The 18,873-nt window shown below is 40.5% G+C and overlaps 1 protein-coding gene across 2 annotated transcripts in view; it reads right to left on the reverse strand.

Annotated features, from left to right (window-relative positions):
* The window catches only part of LOC109915331 (prenylcysteine oxidase-like), a 40,272-nt gene that overhangs the window by 19,310 nt on the left and 2,089 nt on the right, over positions 1 to 18,873 (reverse strand). The window contains exons 3-4 of one of the 2 annotated variants that reach the window (XM_048603884.1): positions 14,316 to 14,490; positions 11,725 to 11,906 (exon numbers count right to left, since the gene is read on the reverse strand). In XM_048603884.1, the coding sequence (XP_048459841.1) occupies positions 11,725 to 11,906; positions 14,316 to 14,490 (357 nt within the window). Of the gene's footprint in view, positions 1 to 11,694; positions 11,907 to 14,315; positions 14,491 to 18,873 lie in introns of both variants that reach the window. The other variant, XM_020514942.2, reaches the window with a different exon arrangement.

Here is an 18,873-nt window from a genome sequence, read left to right on the forward strand (position 1 = left end):
CAGGATGTTGATAGTGGAGGATTCAATGATGGTAATACCATGGTATTGACAAGGGTAATGGTTAGATTGAGTCCTATTGGAAATGGGCATTTTCTGGAATTTGTATGGTGCAAATATTACTTACTAACGGTCAGCCCAAGCCTGGCTATTGTCCAGATCTTGTATGTTCACATGGACTGCTTCAGTACCTCAGGAGTCGCGAATGGTGCTGAACATTGCACAATCATCAGTGAGCATCCCCACTTCTGACCTTATGATGGAGGAAAGGTCATTCACAGAGCAGCTGAAGATGGTTGCACCTACAACACTATACTAAGGAATTCCTGCAGAGATGTCCTGGAGGTGAGATGGCTGACTTCCAACAACCGCAACCATGTTCCTATGTGCAACATAAGACACCAACCAGCAGACAGTCTGCCTTCTGATACCCATTGACTCCAGTTTTGCTACGGCTTTTTGATGCCATGTTCGGTTGAATGCAGCCTTGATGTCAAGGGCTGTCACTCTCACCTCACCTCTGGAATTCAGCTCTTTTGTCCATGTTTGAACCAAGGCTGTAATGAGGTCAGGAGCTCAGTGGTCCTGACAGAACCCAAACTGGGCATCACTGAGCAGGTGCTGCTTAATAGCACTGTTGATGACAACTTTCATCACTTTACTGATGATCGAGAGTAGACTGATGGAGCAGTTATTGACTGGTTTGGATTTGTCCTGCTTTTTATGTACAGGACATACGGGGGCAATTTTCCGCATTGTTTCGGTAGATGCCAGTGTTGTAACTGTACCGGATCAGCTTGGCTAGGAGAGCAGCAAGTTCTGGAGCACAAATCTTCAGTACTATTGCGAGACTGTTGCCAGGGCCCTTTTGCAGTGTCCAGTGACTACAACCATTTCTTGATATCACATGGAGTGAATGGAATTGGCTGAAGGCTGATATCTGGAATTCTGGTCACCGCAACTGGAGGAGGCCAAGCTGGATCATCTACTCGGCACCTCCAGCTTCAATGAGGTAATATTTTAAAGCATACAGATTCTCATGTAGCTAGAGTGAAAAATATATATAAAAAGAGGGGTGTTTATAAATACTTCAAAGTTCAAAAAGGCTTGGTGGCTTTTAAACGTTCAATCTTAAAGCCTGTGACAATGACTTCTCCAGTGCTGTGTCATAGGTGTGACCCTCAGGGTATGTGTAATTATTTACAGAAGTCATTGTATGCTTAATTCTATGAAAGCCTGTAAGTGCCTTTAAACTTCACCACCATGTGGAATAATTTACAAGTAAAAACAGTTCCTTATAATCTCTTTCACTGAACGATTGGTCAATTTTCCTAATATTTCATGCAACATTTCCTCTTTTCTAAACGTTTTTCCACTATATGTCAATATTTAATGTACTACACTATAAAACACTCTACAATTTTAATATCTCTCTAATTTCCATGAAAATTTATTCCTCTACATCTTTCTGACTAGTTGGTAGTTTGTACACTACATCAACTAATGTAAATGACAGTTTTTGTGTTCCTTAGCTCTTTACATATATTAATATTGAAAGAAATTGTCTGTCCTCAAATGCTCCCAAAACAAAACAAAAATCAACCCACACCTGGCCAAACAAATATTCCACCTCCCATCTGTCTCAAAACCCACTATTGACAAGAAGATTCAACCTCATAGCAGATATATTGGTTCAGCCTTCTATAAATCACGGCGATGAGTGTTTTGACGACAAAGACCTCTGAAAGTCAACAAAAGTCCAATTATACAGAGCAGTTGTTGTCACCACACTCCTGTAGCATAGTGAACCCTGGATTGGATACACAAAGCCACTAGTTAAGTTCCATCAGCAATGCCTCTGCCACCTCCTCTGGATCCAATGGAAAGGACAGAACAAGCTCTGATGTTCTTCTTGAAGTCAGCTCCAAAAATACACAGGCAAAAACATCATCAGTGGACTGGACACTGCATCAGGATAGCTGAAAAACATCTCCCCTGCCGGGTGCTGTTTTTTCAACTCTCAATGGCCAGCATTCAACAGGAAGACAAAACACATCAGTGCAAGTTGTTGCAAATCTGAATTAATCACAAATGCTGACAAGCCCACAGCTTAACTCTAAGCTCAAATCTCTTGTCAGAATGGTTCTCATGAAGGGTTTACTTCTGGACATTTAAGCTGTCACTTCTGTACAGAGGTTGATAAAACATTAGAAATGTGGGTGGATTCTATATTTTATGTGAAACCAAATGTTAGTTGTTCTGAGAAATGACTGCATTCTTACATATGAATTCTGGGATTGTTCTTAATATTTGCTTTGACTCAGCCTGTCATTATATTAATGCATAATTGCAATATTCTCATAACCCAAGAGAAAATAAAGCAGAAAATGTAGGAGGAAAGTGTTTGCTGCTTTCATCCCATGTTTAATCTGCAGAACTATTATCCCCTCAAAATAACCTTGTTTTAATGCTTTGTAAAATGGTCAGTAACCAGAAGTCTTTAGAGGAGGATAATGTGTGGTTATGCCATTTTATCTTAGAATTGGGCCACTCTTCAGAAAATATCCAAGCGTAAGAAAATCCACAGAAACATGGTGAAAGAGAAGCACATTTTGTAATGATCTAAAATGATCTTTTATACAAATTTGGATTTGACAGTTTCACAATTCTTCTCCTTGAACAGACCTTCCCCTTTCTAGTTCAAGTGGGGTGGGGAATATAGAAAGAAAATTGTTATATTTTAGCATGTTAGTGCCTCACCAAAAATGGATCGATGTTGTTAATCAGGTTGTTCCTTTCTTGACTACAGTTTTCAGCAACAGTATATCTCCAGCAACTGTTCTCACCTGACGCGCTACTATGAACTATAGGAACAAAGATTCAACCCCACAAAGCACACACAATAGGTCCTTTTACATAGGCACGATAGGAGAGGAAAAGAGTTAAACAATAGCTGTTCCACGCTGCTATTATGCATCTTTTGGCAGCTTGTTTATCACTTGTTAATGGAAGAAGTTTGGGAGCAGATCTGTGTAACCTATTCCCCAGCCATGAGTGAATTCAAGAGATGAGAAGAGGGAAATCATTGGCTGTAATATTTTTGTTATTACAAAACTCTGCTTCACAAGAAAGTCAAGTGGGACTAAGTCATATCTGTTCAACTCCAATTTGCTAGTACTAAATCAAGTACTAGATAAGCTTGATTAGCAGATTGGTGTGACCTACAGATGACCCCATGAGGACAAGACAAGCAGATCATAAAGGCATCTTTCTCCAGTTTCCCAGTTTATTGGCAGACACAGTACTGAACAGACAAAGGCTGGCTGGACGAAAGATTAGCCAGTTTTGACCTTTTCCATTTTGCATTTGTTCTTGTGCAGGTGGCACAACTAGAGGGTTTCCTCCCAATTTTAGTGAAGGGGCAAAAACATTGAATGGTACTGGAAGGGGCTGCACATCCAAGGTGAGAAAAATACACGCAATTTCCTTCTCAGTTTAAAATAATACAAGAAGAAAAACACACAGTTCACGAAATTTTTAAAAAGTATCGGCGCACAAGACTGTCCCTCCTTTTCCAGCTCCTGTGGTTGCTCACAATACTTTACCCAGAGCTGCTTACCCAGTCTCACACATCTGCTCTGTACTGAGGAAGGGTCACTGGACCCGAAACATTAACTCTGATTTTGTTCTTCACAGATGCTGCCAAACCTGCTAAGCTTTTCCAGCAACTTCTGTTTTTGTCACACATCTGCTTATGTACTCCTCCCAAGCTAAATTTAAGCATAATCAAGGCAAATATGGGGCCATTAATTTACTAAATAGAAACACCCACTTACAAGGATAGGAATTAGAAGCAGGAATAGGCCATTTGACCTCTCCACCATGATCCATCATTCAATAAGAACATGGCTGACCTGATTGCAAATTTAACTCACATTTCTGCCTACTTCCAATAACTTCCACCCCTTTTCTTGGTTGTTCAATATCTCATAAGTAGTTTGTCGTAGTTTACTCCATGTCATTAACTCCATATTAAAATCAGACAAACACAAAAGATCAAATAAAATCTGAAACTGGCACATTTGCAGTCTGTGGAGCTGCATAAAATGGTGGAAGGAAGCATCTTTCCTAGAGTTACAATTTCCTTTCTACAATGTAGGGAAGCAAAAAGGGTCACTCATGGGACTGAACTGAACTGATACTCTGGCTATTCACTGGAAGCATCTCAGAACAGTTGCTAGAGAGCCATTCTCAATAGACAATGGAGCATTTTGCTTTGAAAGTATTCCTTGTTCTAAACACCTTGCTGTGTCAAATGTTTCAAGTAAACTAAGCCAACAGAACAATAATATGAGCTCAGCATGCCACAGAATGTACTATTTTTAGCGGCACTGCGACAAACCACAGGCCATGTACAAAATTGCAACAATGAGAGCTTTCATAACCTTGACTGCCTACAAGCAATACTAAAATTCAAAGTAATTTAACATTATAAATTGCATCTTACCATGTCTATGTATAGATTACACAAACACAGATGGTAACAATCTTTAAAATTCCCCTGAACTGCAACAGCGCACACTCATGCAAAATGTGCATCTCTTTTCTTTTTGTTCCAAGAAAAATCCATAATGCATGTGTTACAGCAGTGGGAGGCATTCATGGAGGAGTTTAAAGAAGATCATGATAAATATGTTTTCAAAAAGAAATAAGGTGGGTTGGCCAGATCTGGACCTCCCTGGATGTGTAGGAGCATACAGGGTAAGATAAGACTGAAAAAGAAAGCTTATATCAGACACCAAGAATTCAATACTGCAAAAAATTGACAGGAGTATCAAAAGTGCAAGGGCAAAATCAAAAGGTACAGCAGAAAAACAAACAGAGGGTACGAAAGACTGTCAGCACATAAAATCAAGGAGAACCCAAAGTTGTTTTATAACCACACAAAGAGCAGCATTCATAACAGATCAAAAAGCTAGCCTATGTGGTGATACAAGACATAGATGTGATTATGAATGACTATATTGTGATTGTCTTACTAAAGAGGATGATTGAGATACTGTCGTTAAAGAGGATCATAAGACCATAAGATCTGAAAAATTGAGTGTGGCAGACAGATGGAAAGAGGAAGAGTTAAGGTGATTAGCACCATGAATATGGATAAATCACAACAGCCATAAGAAATGTACCCAGACTGTTTAAACAAGTCAACAAAAAATAAATCTGCGAATGCTCCAACCATCAACGTCCAATTCTCACTGGGTGTAGGTGTAGTGCCAGAGGATTGCAGGACTGAAAAGGCTATACATTTATTTAAAAAATGACGGGCAGTCTGAATAATTACAGATCAATCTCTCCAATCTCGGTAGTGAACAAATTATTGGAATTAATTTCAAGACAGGACAAATTGTCACTTGGGCATGGAGCACTCAAGGAAAGTCAGCATGGATTTATTAAGGAAAGGCTTCTGAGTGACTTGATTTAATTTTTTCAGGAGTTAAGAAAGAGGATTGATGAGGGAGAGTAATTAATGTAGTCTACATCAATAATGAAGGGTGATGGTTGATGAGCATCTATGCAACTTAAAGATTATTTCCAATGAGGTTCGACAGGGATCAATACTTGTTCCCTCATTATTAATAAATTGAACTTAAATGTACAGGACATGATTACAATGTATAGGGATGCCACAAAAATTGGCTTCATGGTTGATAGTGAGGAAGGAAGCTGCAGAACGATAGTAATGGACTTGTGAGGTGGGCAGAAAAATGGTGAATGGAATTCAACCCAGAGAAGTGGGAGGTGATGCTTTTGGGGAGATCAATAGTACAAAGGAATACACAATAAATGGTAGGATTCTGAGAAGTTCAGAGGAAGGTGAGGGATATCAGAGGAGTGTATGCCCACAGATCCCTGAAGGTAGTAGTACAGGTTGATAATGTAGTTAAAAAAGGTATATGGAATACTTTCCTTTATTAGCCAACAAGATTATGCTGGAGCTACATCAAACTTAAAATCAGGCCACAACTTGTGCACTGCATTGTTCTGGTTGCCTCATTTTAGAAAGTATGTAATTGAACCACAGTAGACAAGGGGTGCTATTAGACGAATGAAAAATTATTAATGTTACATTCTTGGTCAAAACAATGTTGTAAAGCTAAACACAGTGAGCACAGAGCAGTCAGTTTAACTTCAGCAGTGGAGAAACTTCTACACACAACTATTTGGAACAGGATTGATAGCTGCATGGAAAAATACAGGTTAATTCGAAACAGCCACTACGGAATTGTAAAGGGATAAATCATGTCTGACTAACTTGAAGTTTTTTTTTGACAAGGTAACAGAGAGAGCTGATGGGAGCAAGGCTGTTAATATAATGTACATGGACTTTCAAAAAGGTATTCAGTCCACTGCCACACAACATCTTGAGAAAGTTGTACGTCATGGAATATAAGGAACAATACAAAATTGGTTGAGTGATAGTAAACAGAAAATAATGGTTGATGAGTATTTTTTTGGAATGGCAAAATGTTTGTAGTGGAGTTCTCCAGGGGTCAGTATTGGGACACTTGCATTTTGTGATATACGTAAACAGTGTACATATTAGTGTGCAGGGGAAATTTCAAAGTTTGTGCACAATATAAAAAAAAGAGTATTATAAACCGAGAAGCACAGTGTAGAATTTCAAAGGATCAGACCAGTTAGTGGAGTGGGTGGATAGGTGGCAGATGAAATTCAATGTGGACAAGTATGAGTTGATAGAAATTGGTACAACAAACATGGACTGACAGTATAAAATTAAGGGCACTGTTTTAAAGGTTGTGCAGGAGCACAGAGACATCGGTGTACATATACTTAAGTCATTAAAGATGGCAGGACAGGTAGAGAGAGTAGTTACTAAAGCATACAGTATTCTAGGCTTCATAAAAAGGGGCATAGAGTACCAGAGTAGAAAAGTTACGTTGAACTTGTATGAGACATTGGTCAGGCCTCAGCTGGAGTATCGTGACATTTCTGGGCATCAGACTTTAGGAACAATGTGAACCTTTTAGAGACATTGTTGAAGAGTTTGATGAGAATGGTTCCAGGATGAGAAATCGCAGAAATGGAGGTAGACTGAGGAAGTTGGAACTGCACTTTTGTTGGAGTGCAGAAGGCCACGAGGCGAGCCGCTAGAACTTTGCGAACTTATTAGGGGTGTGGCCAGAATAGATATAGGGAATGTTCTTGTTCCTAAGAGGATGAGAGGGCACTTTAAAGTAAAAGAAGCAAATGCAAGGGGAGATATAATTTTTGACTTACAGCGAATGTTGAGGCTGGAATGTACTGGAGCAGGTTTGAGGCATACAACAGAGCATTAGATGATTATTTAAATAGAAACAACATGCAAGTTTATGCAGAAAAGACAAGAGATTTGTACCAAGTCAGAAGGCTAGAAGAGCCACTGCAGGCAAAGTGGGCTGAATGGCCTCTTTCAGCACAATTAACAATTCTATCATCTTTCCAAATTGTCATACACATGCTTTTATACAGCTTTGTTTTCTCCATTTTGTTTTGTGTAATATGCTTGTGCTTTTCTGTTAAAATGATATCGGCACCGTCATGTGATTGTTCCACCATGTAACCACCATGGTAACCAAATTGCAAGAATTAAATATATGATCTATCAAGCAAGGTTCCACTCTGGGATCTGACTTGCCCAGCATTACCATTAGCTGGGATCTTTATACATCCTGAAGGAAAACAGAAACACAAGCTTTTATTCCCCCCATTCCTAGTTGCCCTTGAGAAGGTAGTGGTGAGTTGCCTTCTTGAACCACTGCAGTCCAAGTGTTGTAGATAGACCCACAATGCTGTTAGGAGGGAGGTCTCAGATTTTGACATGGTGACAGTGAAGGAACAGTGACATATTTCCAAGTCAGGACGGTGAGTGGCTTGGAGGGGAACTTGCAGGTAGTGGTGCTCCCATGTACTTGCTACTTTTGTTCTTCTATATGGAAGTGGTCATGAGTTTGGAATAATCTTACAGATACTCAAAGTTCAGTTTCTACTTTGAAGGTCCTTGGTCAAGGATATGGTTTCCACATGGCATGTCCACATTCACTCAAAGATATCTTCTTTAATTAATGTCTATTTCTGAGATTCTGAAACAAAGCTCCCTCGCCTAACTTGTCTTCCCTGAACTCATGAATTCTACAGCCTTGTAGGATGTCTTCCTCTCTTGACATCTTAAAGCCTTCTTTCTCTACAGCTTTTATCTTACTAGCATCTAAGTCACTTAGGATTCCTTTCCTTCTAACCTGACTCTTTTTGAAACTTTTACCTGCACCGTAAGTGTTACTTACAGGTCCTTTCTCTCCAGGTAACAGGTTTGTCTTGAAAATTACAACAATTACTTACCTTCTGGATGGTCTGTTTCTCTTTCTAAAAGTGAACATATTTATGTTCTAAAAAGACACCTGCCCTGTTTATCTCCCTCTTTAATCCTTGTTTTCTAAAACAATGAAAGATTCACACCAAGGGATTTTTGAAAAGACTTCATTTAAACACATGTAAACAAATTCCAGCCAACCCAACACCACACAGAATTCAAGATCTAAAATGCAATAAAAATTGTGTTTTCTATTTTCTTAAAATGCACAATATAGACTACAACCACAATCTGTAACCTCACGGATGCCAGCCTTCAATCAAATATATTCACTCTGTGACATCAAGAAATAGTTGGGAACACTGCATACTGCAATGGCCATGGGGTCTGACAAGAGTCAGGTAATAGTACTAAAGCTTGCAGAGAACAAATTCTGCTCCTAGCAAAGTCGTTTCCACACAACAACAACACTGGCAGGTACCTGATAATGTGGAAAACTGTCCAAGTTTGTCCTGTACACAAAGTAGGCCAAATTCAACTTGGTCCATTACCACCCTATTAGTCTACAATCCAACATCATCAAAATGATGGAAGAGGTTGTCAACAGCAAAATTATGCAGAATTTGCAAAAGAACAACCTGCTCAGTTTTTGTTCTACCAGGGCCACTTACCTCCTGGCCTCATTACAGTCTTCATTCAAACAGGGGCTAATGGGGTTGAATTCCAGCATTGAGGTGAGGATAACAGCCCTTGACATTAAGACTGCATTTGGCTGAGAGCAGCATCAAGACTCCCTGGAAATCACTAGGAATCAGGGATTAAACTCTCTGCTGGTTGAAGTCATACCTAGCTCAAAGAAAGAGTGTGGTTGTTGGAGGTCAACCATCTCATGCCCGAGACATCTCTGCAGGAGTTCCTCACGGGAGTGTCCTAGAACCAACTATCTTCAACTTCCCTCAAACATAAGGTGAGGATGTTCAATCATGACTGCACAATGTTCAGCATCATTCGCAACTCCTCAGATACTAAAGACGACTCCACACACAGCAAGACCTGGACAACATCCAGGGCTCTGCTGATAAGTGGCAAGTAACATCCACACCACTTGCCAGGAAATGACCGTCTTTAACAAGAGAGAACTAACAAACATCCTTTGATGTTCAATGGCATTACCATCACTGAATTCCCCCAATATCAACATTGACCAGAAACTGAACTAGACTAGCCATATAAGTATTATGGCTACAAAAGCAAGTTAAAGACTGGGAATTCTGCAGCAATTAACTTACCTCCCATTTCCCCAACGCCTGTCCACTATCTGTAAGGCACAAATCAGGAGTATGATGGAACACTCCCCATTTGCCTGGATGAGTGTAGCTCCAACAACACTCAAGAAGCTTGACACTTACCAGGACAATGCAGCCTGCTTGACTGGTACCCCATCCATGAACATCAACATTCACCTCCTCTACCATTGATGCACAGTGACAGCAGTTTGTACCATCCACAAGATGCACTGCTTAAATTCACCAAGATTTCTTAGACAGCGACAAACCCACAATCATTACCACCTAGAAGGACAAGCAGCAGATACACAGGAACACCACTAGCTTGCAAGCCACATTCCATCTGGACTTGGAAATATACCATTTCTTCAGTGTCACTGGGTCAAAATCATGGACCTCACGGTCTATAGACATTGTGGGTCTACTTGCAGCACGTGGACTGCGGCAGTTGAAGAGGGCAGCTCTGCACCATCTTCTCGAGGACAATTAGGGATGGGCAATAAATGCTGGCCCATGCAAGTGGCACCTACACCCCATGAACACATGGTAAACAAAAATCAAACTTAGTTATACATGGTTCCGTAGTACCTAAATTTCCAAACAATAATAACATGAACCTTCATCACAATACGGGTCAGTGCTCGAAAATGAAATTAGGTTGGTAGTTCATTTTTTTGTTTTGTGCCATAACTTTTTTCTTTGTGCGTGTGTGTGTGTGTGTGTGTGTGTGTTGAGCTGTATTAAGTCTAAGATTCTAAACAATAAAAAAAATACAAAATGTACATGGTGTAAAGCTAAATTCAATCATGGGATAAACCCAAAGATGTTGATAGAGCTCTGTAATTGTGTTGTTTGTGCACATTTCATCCTTTGCTTCTTTCAATTTAACATGTAGAAAGAAGAAACTGCACAAATACAACTCGACAAATACCTCTATAAATTTAAATTATGTCGAACAGAGTGAGACCTGCCAATATTATCTTTCTTGCAGAAGCATCTATGAATATTAGCGTGAACAGCTGCTTATCTCACAAGAATGAATTGCATCTAGCTGTGCCAAACTCAGTGTGGAAGAAAATAACTTATTCTTTAAGGTAGGAAAATTGTTGCAGCCAATTTTTACACAAGACCTGAATACTAAATGCACAGAAGTGAATTATCAAACAGGCAAGGTACCAGAAAATTCCTGTCAAGAATTAAAATTAACTTTAATCAGTACCTTCTCTGGCTGTACAGACTATACAGCACTTTCCTGCGGAGTAGATCACTTGATTCAACTGTGTCAGAGTGAAACGCCTCTCCTTTTACAGAATCTTAACTGTGAAATAGATGCTGGTCTTTTTGTTAAGAAACATGACCTGTAGTAGCTATCAATTCCAATGCAACCAGATTATTAAAATGAATTCAACTAGTAGCATGCTTTGTTTAAAATTTATGTTAATGTTAGGTGTTCACTCCCCTGTAATTCATTCACAGAGTGTGGCAGTCACAGGCCAACATTTACTGCCCACCCCATTCCTTAAGAGTCAGCCACATTCCCTAGGGTCAGGAGACACGTGTAAGCTAAACCAGGCAAGGATTGCAGGCTTAGTAAGAACTGCCAATGCTGGAGTCTGAGATAACAAAGTGTGGAGCTGGAGGAACACAGCAGGCCAGGCAGCAGCAGTGGAGCAGAAAAGCTGACGTTTCGGGTCGGGACCCTTCTTCAGAAAAAAGGGTCCCAACCTGAAACGTCAGCTTTCCTGCTCCTCTGATGCTGCCTGACCTACTAAGGATAGCAGGTTTCCTTCCCTAAAGGATATTAGGATATTAATTTTTAACAACAATCGACAGTGGTTACATGGTTGTCACTAGGCCAGCTTTTTATTCCAGATTTTCATTGAATTGCCATCTGCCAAGGTGGGATTCAAACTTGTGTCTCTGGGAGATTGGCCCTGAGGTTCTGGTTTGCTAGTCCAGTGAAAGTTCACTATGCCACCACTTTCCTTTATCTTATGTGTATGCATTTTATACGTATTTAAAGATTAAAAAGCTACGTACCAACAAATGCAGGAATGGTTACTGACTGACCGTAGTTTGCTCTCATAATAGCCGTGACTACTTCATCAATGAAGCGCTGTGAGATTCCTAATTCTTGCAGAGTCTCTGCCACAGGTCGCCGTGTCATGTTAACGAAACGGTCCCCACCCAATGACTGCAGCATTTCTTCCATTGTGCTGAAGGCATAGCCATGGGCCTGGTACTTGTAGATCCTACCACACAATGACAAGACAAGGTCAAGCATTTCTTTTAATCACCACTCCTCCTTTTTCACTTCTTCAGAAAATTGTTGCTTATTGATTGCCAAGCATTAAAAGGAACTAACATACAAACATCTGAAAAAAAACGCAACGTTTCTTCCATCAGCTGCCAAGAGATACCCAGTGTTTTAAAAATCTCATTCACAATAATTATTTCAATCAAGGCTAGTAACTTGCTAGTCTATGCCACATGGAAAGAAGCCATTTTTTTGTAGCAAATGTCTAAAACATTTACTGAGCTCAGCACTGCTATTAAATAGCAATTCAGACTATCTGCTTAAAACATTAGTCTTTTGACTGAGGCACTGAAGAACATAACCAACGCCTGTTGTCCTCAGGGCAGCATGGGAATGGAAGAAAGTTAAGTGCAGGAAGGAAAGAAAAGCAGTTCCAGTCAGACACAGCATTTGCTTCCTCTACCACATCTGAGGTTACACAAGGAAACAGCTGTCAATTCACAATCACAACTTTACAGGTTTGATTTTGGGCAAATAACTTTTCTTTCAACATTTTAGGGAAGTACCTAGCATTCACTTAGCACCTCTCTCATAACATGGGCAACTACACAATTTAATGAGGTTGTGGACATGTCTCTGAATGATAGCACAAGGCAACAGGCCTACTTGGAATGGGGGAGGGAACAATCAGCAAATTCTAAGCTGCCCCAAACCAAAAAGAACTCAGCAAAACATTTGGTCAAACTGTTCTGGATCCTTCTTCCCACCCTGAAACTCAGATGCACGTCACTCTTTTTCAAGCCACATACATCAGATGAGACCAGATGTGCCAGTGCTGATGATACGAGAGATCTGAGGTGTTGGAGTAGATCTGTAGCTCGGGTTGTGGGTGTTGAGGTTGGTTGGCTCGCCGAGCTGGTTTTTTGTTTTGCAGACGTTTCGTTACCATGCTTGGTAACATCCTCAGTGCAGCCTCCGATGAAGCAGTGTGTCTTCCCGCCTGGTTTTTAAATTCTGGGGTCCGTTGAGATGGATTTCCTCACAAAGTTTAAAAACCAGGCGGGAAAACACACCGGTGCTTCATCGGAGGCTGCACTGAGGATGTTACCAAGCATGGTAACGAAACGTCTGCAAAACAAGAAACCAGCTCAGCGAGCTAACCAACCTCGATACAAGAGATTTTAATAATGGACCTAGCAGCCAACATCCATTGCAACCTAAGGAGCCCCATTACTGGTCCCTCTTTATGCAGATTGCCTTGTTAAGTCAGGTTAGGGCTCCTTCACCATAAGGCTAAACAGGAAACATTCCCACGAGACTGGGATTTAACACATTTGGGGGTGATTGCTGCTAACCGTACCATGGGCATTCACCAGAGCAACTGTGGATTTTTAGAGCCAACATATTTTGCTTATAGAAGTCATGCTTTGGTTCATTATATCTTGGCAGCAACAAAGCCACAGAATGAAAGTTAATAACGAAAATTATAAAAGTCTTGATTCCTGAAGATTAACGGACTGCTCAAAGTTTTGCCAAAGTATTATAGCAAAAGATTTAAAAGTATGAACTGGTGTAAGTTAGCTGATCATAGTGACATCAGCCATGACAGCACTAGGCGATTACCTTTGGACATCTTGAGCTTTAACGAACAAATAAAATGAACCATTGGTTGCACTCACGGACTGAGTTTTTGCTTCCTAATAGTCAATCATTTGCTACAGACGCAAAGGCTGCTGGCAGACTTTTGGAGATGTTCAAGGAAGCAGAACAGATTCCAAAACAGAGACATTTGACAGTAGATTCCACATTGATCTGGAACAGTATTCTGCTGCAATAATAGTATGGTCACATTCTTGCACCAAGAATATTTTCTGTTATTGAAATAGGTGCCAGCCTTTGCTATGGTGGAACTTCCAATGGCCTCAAGAGGTTGTTGACTGAAGCTCCACTTGGGAGATTTGGCATGGCATCCCAGCCAAACTTCAGTGCTACATTGCCTGAGCTGCCACTAATTAGGTAGGACATTTAACATACATCCTCTGAAGTGGATGTAAAAATGTCCAAAAGCACAATTACAAGAGCAGGGGAGCGAATCTGGTGTGCTCACCAACATTTAGCTTTCAACCAACACCTAAAACAGATGAGAGTGACATTCAATTCACTGCTGCTTGTAGGACATTGCAGTATATCAATTGCCTGCTGAGTTCCTCACATTACAATAGCCTTTACATTTCAAAAATACTTAAACTGTTGTGAGGGCATGAACAAGAAACTACGAAAATATAACTTCTTTCTTTACTTTTACAGGAACAATGGAAGGGGTGAATCATGTTACAATGTGTCTACTAACTGATGACTTGTTGGTTTCTAAGCAATAACATATGAATTACAAAATATGCCGTACCTCATGAACTTCTCCAGTATCTCTTCCACCCACATCTGCAGACGTAGTAAACCAAAGCCGTATCGCCACCACATTTTAAACAGATCCTGGAGGTACCAATCAGTTTCTTCGAACACAAACTCTTCCCCATTGAAGAGTGCCACTTTCTCTGGAACACCTTTTCTGTGCTTCAGCCCTGGTACAGACAGAGAAGAGAGAGTAACAAAACAAATTAATACAGTAATAAACAATAAAACTTATTGAATTGTACGAGCCGTTTCTGGACCTCCAGCAGAGTGCATTTTGTGATAAAAACGTTCAGCTGGTTTAGACAGTGAATACCTGAATGATTCTGCTTAAATAGTTTCTGGTTTAATTTGTGGGTATGGCAGCAGAGGCCTCAACAGCACTGATTGGTATTGGTTCTTCTGGTTCTGGTTCTGGTTTGGTGAACCTTGTTGAAAATCTAATTGAAGCAAGACTGAGCGTGGGTGAAAGCCAGTTTTTCTGGTTTTGACATAAAGTCAATTGAAAATACAAATCTGTCTCTTTTTCCACATAGGTAGTAGGAACTGCCGATGCTGGAGAATCTGAGGTAACAAGGTGTACAGCTGGATGAACACAGCAGACCAAGCAGCATCTGGACCCGAAACATCAGCTTTCCAGCTCCTCTGATGCTGCTTGGCCTGCTGTGTTCATCTAGTTCTACACCTTGTTATCTCTTTTTCCACATAACCTGCTGGCTACATTTTCCCTTCCTTAACACTTTGCTTTCTTAGATTAGAAAACTCAGTTTTCTCCCTTGTTTATTATATACTCAAGGCTACATATCAATGCAGTTGCCAGATGGTCTCATCATGAAAGCATGGTTGAGTTCCAAAAAAATGGACAGTAGGGGACTCAGCTCGCAGGTACCTGTTCACACAACATAAAGTGGGGTGCCAGCTTTGTATCAGCTTTTCTATTATTATTCTTACATGGAATGTGGGCATCGTTGACAAGGTCAAATATTTGTTGTCCTACCCTAATTGCCCTAGAACTGATTGGTGTTGCAAAAGGCAGTTAAGAGTGTAGGATTAGTAGGCAAACTAATATTGCATGATTAATTTGGTTTTGTTACAATCACACAATCAATATATTCATTGATTAATCTGGTATTATAGTGTGCTACTCTAGCAATAGCCAATGCAGAGCTTAGAACTGTTACATCCTGTGACTTTGCTTAGCTCCATTTCATAGAATAACAGAATCTCTACAACGTGGAAGCAGGCCATTCAGTCCATCTAGTCCTCACCAATCCTCCGAATAGCATTCCACTCAGATCCACCTCCCTACCCTATTCCCGTAAGCTTGCTTTTCCCATGGCTAGTCCATTTAGACTGCATATCCCTGGACACTATGGGCAATTCAGCATGGCCAATCCACCTATTCTACACATCTTTGGACTATGGAAGGAAACCGGAGCAACCAGAGGAAACCCACACAGACACAGGGAGAACGTACAAACTCCAAACAGATGGTTACCCAAGGCTGGAAGCGAACCCAGTTCCCTGATGCTGAGGGACAGCAGTGCTAACCACTGAACCACTGTGCTGCGATTTGACGAGAAACATACCATAGGATTATGAACAGGGTGAAGACAATGAAATATTCAGACTTATAGTTGCAAGGCCGAGAGACATTTGTTTATTTTCAGATCTAGACTGCCAAGGTAGAAAAAGACACAGATGGTACCCTCCCTAGCTTGTTAGTCCTTAGCAGGGAATATTGACAGCAACATTCCATCTCAGCTATGCAGCAGCGTATGTGTGCAGCTCCAATGGTTCCACAGACCGACTTCGGAGGCCTGTGCAGCCAGAAAAAATTTTTAAAGGAATGCTGGTGACTAGCTCTTCGCTTTTGTATTGGTGCTTTCTAAAAAGCATAGAAATTAACTATAAGTAACCTTTGTTTTAAAGTTAAATTTGTAACAATAGATTTATGTTTGGGAAAGGAAACTGCTGTCCTTACCTGGTCTGGCCTTCATTTGGCTCCAGACCAGCAATGTGGTTGACACTTAACTGCCCTCTGGGCAATTAGGGATAGGCAATAAGTGCTGGCCTAGCTAGCAACACCCACATCTTGTGAATGAAGAAAAGGAAATGTCATACAGGAGGAATTCCTGAAGTGTGTTGGGAATGACTTTATGAATCAATATGTTGAGGAACCAACTAAAGAACAAGATATCCAAGGCTGGGTACTGTGTCATGAGAAAGGAAGACTGGCAATCCAGCAGTGCGAGGTCTCTAGGTGATCATAATTTGGTAGAATTCTTCATTAAGATGGAGAGTGACATAGTTGGGTCTTAGAATAGGATCCTAAATCTAAATAAAGGAAACTACAATGTATCGGGCATGGACTGACTATGACAATTTGGGAATTGTGACATAAAGGAATGTTGGTGTATCGGCAATGGCAAATATTTAGTGTGTCTATGAACTTCCTATGAAAAGGAATTGTTCATTCCTGACCATAAAAACAAAACAGGAAATGTGGCTCAACCATGGCTAACATGGGAAATTGGTGATTACATTAGATCCAAGGAAAATTATTCAAATTGGCCAAAAATGCAACAGACCTGAGGATTGGAAGCAGCTTAAATTTTAGCAAAGAAGGGCAAAGAGATTAATTAAGAAGGGAAAACAGAATATGAAGGTACACATAAACTGATTGTAAAAGCTTCTGTAAGTTTTTGAAGAGAAAAAGATTTGAAGAGTAGGTCTCTTACAGTCAGAAAGTTATAAAGTGGAACAAAGAGACAGCAGACCAATGAGATATATACTTTGGTTCTATCTTCACAAATACTGTCCCAACTACATTGGGAAACATAGGCTCTAGATAGAGGGAGGAACTGAAGGAAATGAGTATTACCAAGGACACGGCATTTGGGAAAATTTATGAGATTAAGGTTCAGTAAATCCCAAGGTCTGATAGTTTACATCCCAGGGTACGTAAGGAAGTGGCCCTTGAAATAGCAGATACATTGCTGATCATCTTTCGAGACGAACAGTGACAGGATCAGGCAGAGTCAGCATGGAGTTTTGACAGAGAAATCACGCTTGATAAATCTACTGGAATTTTTCGAGGATGTAAGTACTAGAATTGATAAGGGGCAGCCAGTGGATGTGGTTTACTTGAACTCTCAGAAAGCTCTTGATAAAGTCCCACACAAGAAATTAGCATGCAAAATTAAAAGTGCCTGGGATTGGGGATTGTGTATTGACATGAATACAGGACTGGTTGGCAGACAGGAAGCAAAGAGCAGGAATAAATATGCCTTTTTCAAAGTAGCAAACAGTGACTAGGGGGATACCACAATGATCAGTGCAGGGACTCCAGCTTTCACATTATATATTAATGATTTAGATGAGGGAACTAAACCCACTATCTCCAAACTCCAAGTTTGCAGCCAACACAAAGCTGGGTGGGAGATGTGCTGTGAGATGGATGTGGAGAAACGTCAGTGCGATTTGGACAAATTGACCTAAAGGGCTAATGAAGTATAATGTGGATAAATGTGAGGCTGCTCAATTTTATAGGAAAAACAGGAAGGCAAATTATCTGAATGGTGATAGATTGAGAAAGGGGAGTGCAACAAACCCTGGGTGCTCTTGTACAGCAGTCACTGGAAGTATCATGCAGGTGCAGCAGGCAGTGAAGAGGACAAATAGTATGTTCACCTTCATCATGAAAGAATTCAAGTACAGAAGCTGAGATGTCTTACTGCAATTATACAGGGCTTTCGTAAGACCACAATGGGTCCTGTGTGCAGTTTCAATCTCTTCACCCGAGGAAGGATGTTCTGGCTATGGAGGGAGTGAAACAAAGGCTTAAAAAACCAATTTCTGCAATGGCAGGTCTGACATATGAAGAGGGACTGGATCAGTTAGGATTCTTAAACTCCATTGAGTATAATGAGAGGGGAGCTCACAGAAATGTATAAAATTCTAACAGGACTAGACAGCGTAAACACAGGAAGGTTGTTTACAATGACTGGGGAGTCTAGAACTAGAGCCATTTATTGCATAAGGATTATGTGGCAGGCCATTTAGGACTGATATAAGAAGAAATTTCTTCACCCAGAGACTGGTGCTCCTGCGGACTTCTCTATCACAGAAAGTGGATGAGGCCAAAACACTGAATGCTTTCAAGGAGTTGTTTATAGTTCTAGGACTAAAGGGATCAAAGGGTATGGGCAGAAAGCAGCAACAGGGTACTGAGTCAGGTGATTGTATTGAATGGCAGAGCAGATTTGAAGGGCCAAATGGCCTACTCCTTCTCATATGGTTCCATGTGCCAAGGTTTACGAGATGTAAGTGTCACAGTTTTTACAGCATGGGAAAAGCCCTTCATTGTGTCTGCAATTATCAACCATCTTTCTATTCTAATCCAATTCCCTGCACTTGGCCTGTGAAAGCACAGTGCGGTAACCAGTCATGTATTTCATTACCAGTGCTAATGTCATGCCTAAAATTTAAACACAGCTTGGTAGTTAACTGCAAATCATCATTAACTGCTGCATTTTATGGCAACATCTCCA

The sequence above is a fragment of the Rhincodon typus genome, chromosome 12 (assembly GCF_021869965.1).
Source record: "Rhincodon typus isolate 14 chromosome 12, sRhiTyp1.1, whole genome shotgun sequence".
Taxonomy (NCBI): Eukaryota; Metazoa; Chordata; class Chondrichthyes; order Orectolobiformes; family Rhincodontidae; genus Rhincodon; species Rhincodon typus.